The sequence below is a fragment of the Pistacia vera genome, unplaced genomic scaffold (assembly GCF_008641045.1).
Source record: "Pistacia vera cultivar Batoury unplaced genomic scaffold, PisVer_v2 Contig147, whole genome shotgun sequence".
Classification (NCBI taxonomy): Eukaryota; Viridiplantae; Streptophyta; class Magnoliopsida; order Sapindales; family Anacardiaceae; genus Pistacia; species Pistacia vera.
This window is the reverse complement of record NW_022195543.1, coordinates 279,289-281,443: the sequence shown is the minus strand read 5'-3', so window position 1 is coordinate 281,443 and position 2,155 is coordinate 279,289. Positions and strand designations below refer to the sequence as shown.

General features: G+C 34.8%; 1 protein-coding gene across 1 annotated transcript; it reads left to right on the top strand.

The window, feature by feature from the left end:
- Positions 1 to 670: 670 nt before the first annotated feature.
- LOC116123995 (ethylene-responsive transcription factor ERF039-like) lies at positions 671 to 1,379 on the top strand. Its single transcript, XM_031409713.1, has one exon. The coding sequence runs from the start codon at positions 691 to 693 to the stop codon at positions 1,375 to 1,377; it is 687 nt and encodes a 228-aa protein (XP_031265573.1). The 5' UTR covers positions 671 to 690; the 3' UTR covers positions 1,378 to 1,379.
- Positions 1,380 to 2,155: the final 776 nt, after the last annotated feature.

The following is a 2,155-nucleotide window of genomic DNA, read 5'->3' as shown; positions in this document are numbered from 1 at the left end:
CTACATCAGGTAGACATGGTTTGTGACTTGGATTTACAAGGGTGGGCAGGCAAATAGGCAATATCACCCACTAGAAAAGTATTTTGATCACCTTAATAACGCGATCCTACCAAATTAACTTCATAGAATAATGCTACACATACAACATTCTCATATAACATTATGTGATAAAAGATGATTCAATGAAAGTTTAATTTTATTTTAAAATCAATCAATCATATTTTGCCACATAATATTATCAGTAATACTATATTTACCGACCCAAATACCGATTTTTATATACCGACTCACTATCCAACAACCCAAATCTCAAAATTTAACTCAGAGTCAGTATGTCAAATCGGTCGCTGGGTCGGTAAGCCTAGCATTACTGTAATATTATATGAGAAATGTTGTATGTATAATATTACTCAACTTCATATATCATTTTTTTTTTTTTTTGGTTTACATATATATGTATTTTGATTAAATATCTTATTAAAAAAATAATAATAAAAATATAAAGATAAATACAAAATTGACTTCAATGAACACAAGATACAAATCTGTATGAAAACCATGCATCTATTCTTTTTACCGTACGAGGTTGGAATACGCCGAATCTAGAGTATATAAAAAGGCTACAAAGCTTCTTAATTTGAGCATAAACTCACCATTTGATCAAATATCATCCACGGATTCTGAATCCAAATGTCCACTTCATCAAGTTCCATCTCCAGCAACTCATCAACAATTACTCACTCTAAGGCTAATTCGACAAAGAAAAAATCAAATAGCGCCAAACAAACAAGTACAGTAATTGAAAATGATGAGATCATTAACTGTGTTAATGAAACAAGGTGCAGCAGTAGCCTGAGCCTCAAATATCCGACATATCGGGGCGTGAGAATGCGAAGCTGGGGCAAATGGGTGTCTGAAATACGTGAGCCCGGGAAGAAATCAAGAATTTGGCTTGGAAGTTTCCCTACTGCAGAAATGGCAGCTCGAGCCCATGATGTTGCCTCTCTGGCTATAAAGGGTCACTTGGCTCACCTGAATTTTCCCGAACTAGCTCACCGGCTTCCCCGGCCGGCTAGTGTTGCGCCTAAAGATATTCAGGCTGCAGCTGCTGAAGCTGCCGCTGCCACGTTTGAGTCTAGCCAGAATGAGATGGCGCCTCGTAAAAATGAAGAGTCGTCGTCGTTCCAGTGTTTATCAGAAGACGAGAGTGATAATGCATTGTTTGATCTTCCGGATCTCTGTGTTGAAGCAAGTGGTAACAGTAGCTATGAGTTTTGTCGCGATTCATGGGAGGAAGTAGAGGGTGAATTTGATATGGGATTATTTGAGTTTGAAGAAGGATTATGCAGCTGGGATTATCTGTTGGGTAAATATTAATGTAGAGGGTTTTAAACTTTCAGTTTAATAAATATACATGGTTTTATTTTTGCTATATTATTCATCAATTTTACATACAATCTGATCGCACACTAAATGAAGATGCAATTTTGACAAATTGGATTTGATCGATTTCTACGTTTCGTGGTAAACCTAACTGGTTACTTCCAATTACAATAGAGGTTACTTTGATTTGAGCCATATAATTTTTTATCCTTTTTCCAAACAAAGTAAAATTAACTAAATAAGCCAAAGAGATATATAAGATTATAAGTATAGTAGTTTTGGAAACTCTGATCAATTTTGGTAAAGAATTGGGAACACAATCCGACATTTTCAGTCACTCCTTTCTGCTATTTTTTGTTCTTCTTGTTTCTTTCTATCATGGTCGAATGCCCATTTTTTTTTTTTTTTTTTTTTTTTTAAGGTTTGTTATAAGTAAACTTAATTCAACCATACAATCTAAAAGTAACATTTAGATCATTCTGGTTAATTGTGGTTCAAAAAAAGTTTTTAGTTTAACCTCAAGAGATTGGTTTGGCAGTCAAGAAAGTTTGCTCCCTTTATTGACTTCCTAGGTTTAAACTATTTTGGGGTCACCTACCGCATTTGTGATTTATCTTGGAACATTAGGTTTATAGAGTGTTCAATGAGCCCTAAGGAGGCAAGGATTAGTTGAGATATGTACAAATTAGTCCGGACCACTTGGTCATAAAAATACAAAAATTAATTATAAAAGTAACATTAGTGTAGGCTAGTGGATCAAATGGTGGTGACC

Bases quoted from the DNA above. Each gene is read 5' to 3' on its own strand.
- LOC116123995 (XM_031409713.1), top strand. From the start codon at position 691: ATGTCCACTTCATCAAGTTCCATCTCCAGCAACTCATCAACAATTACT.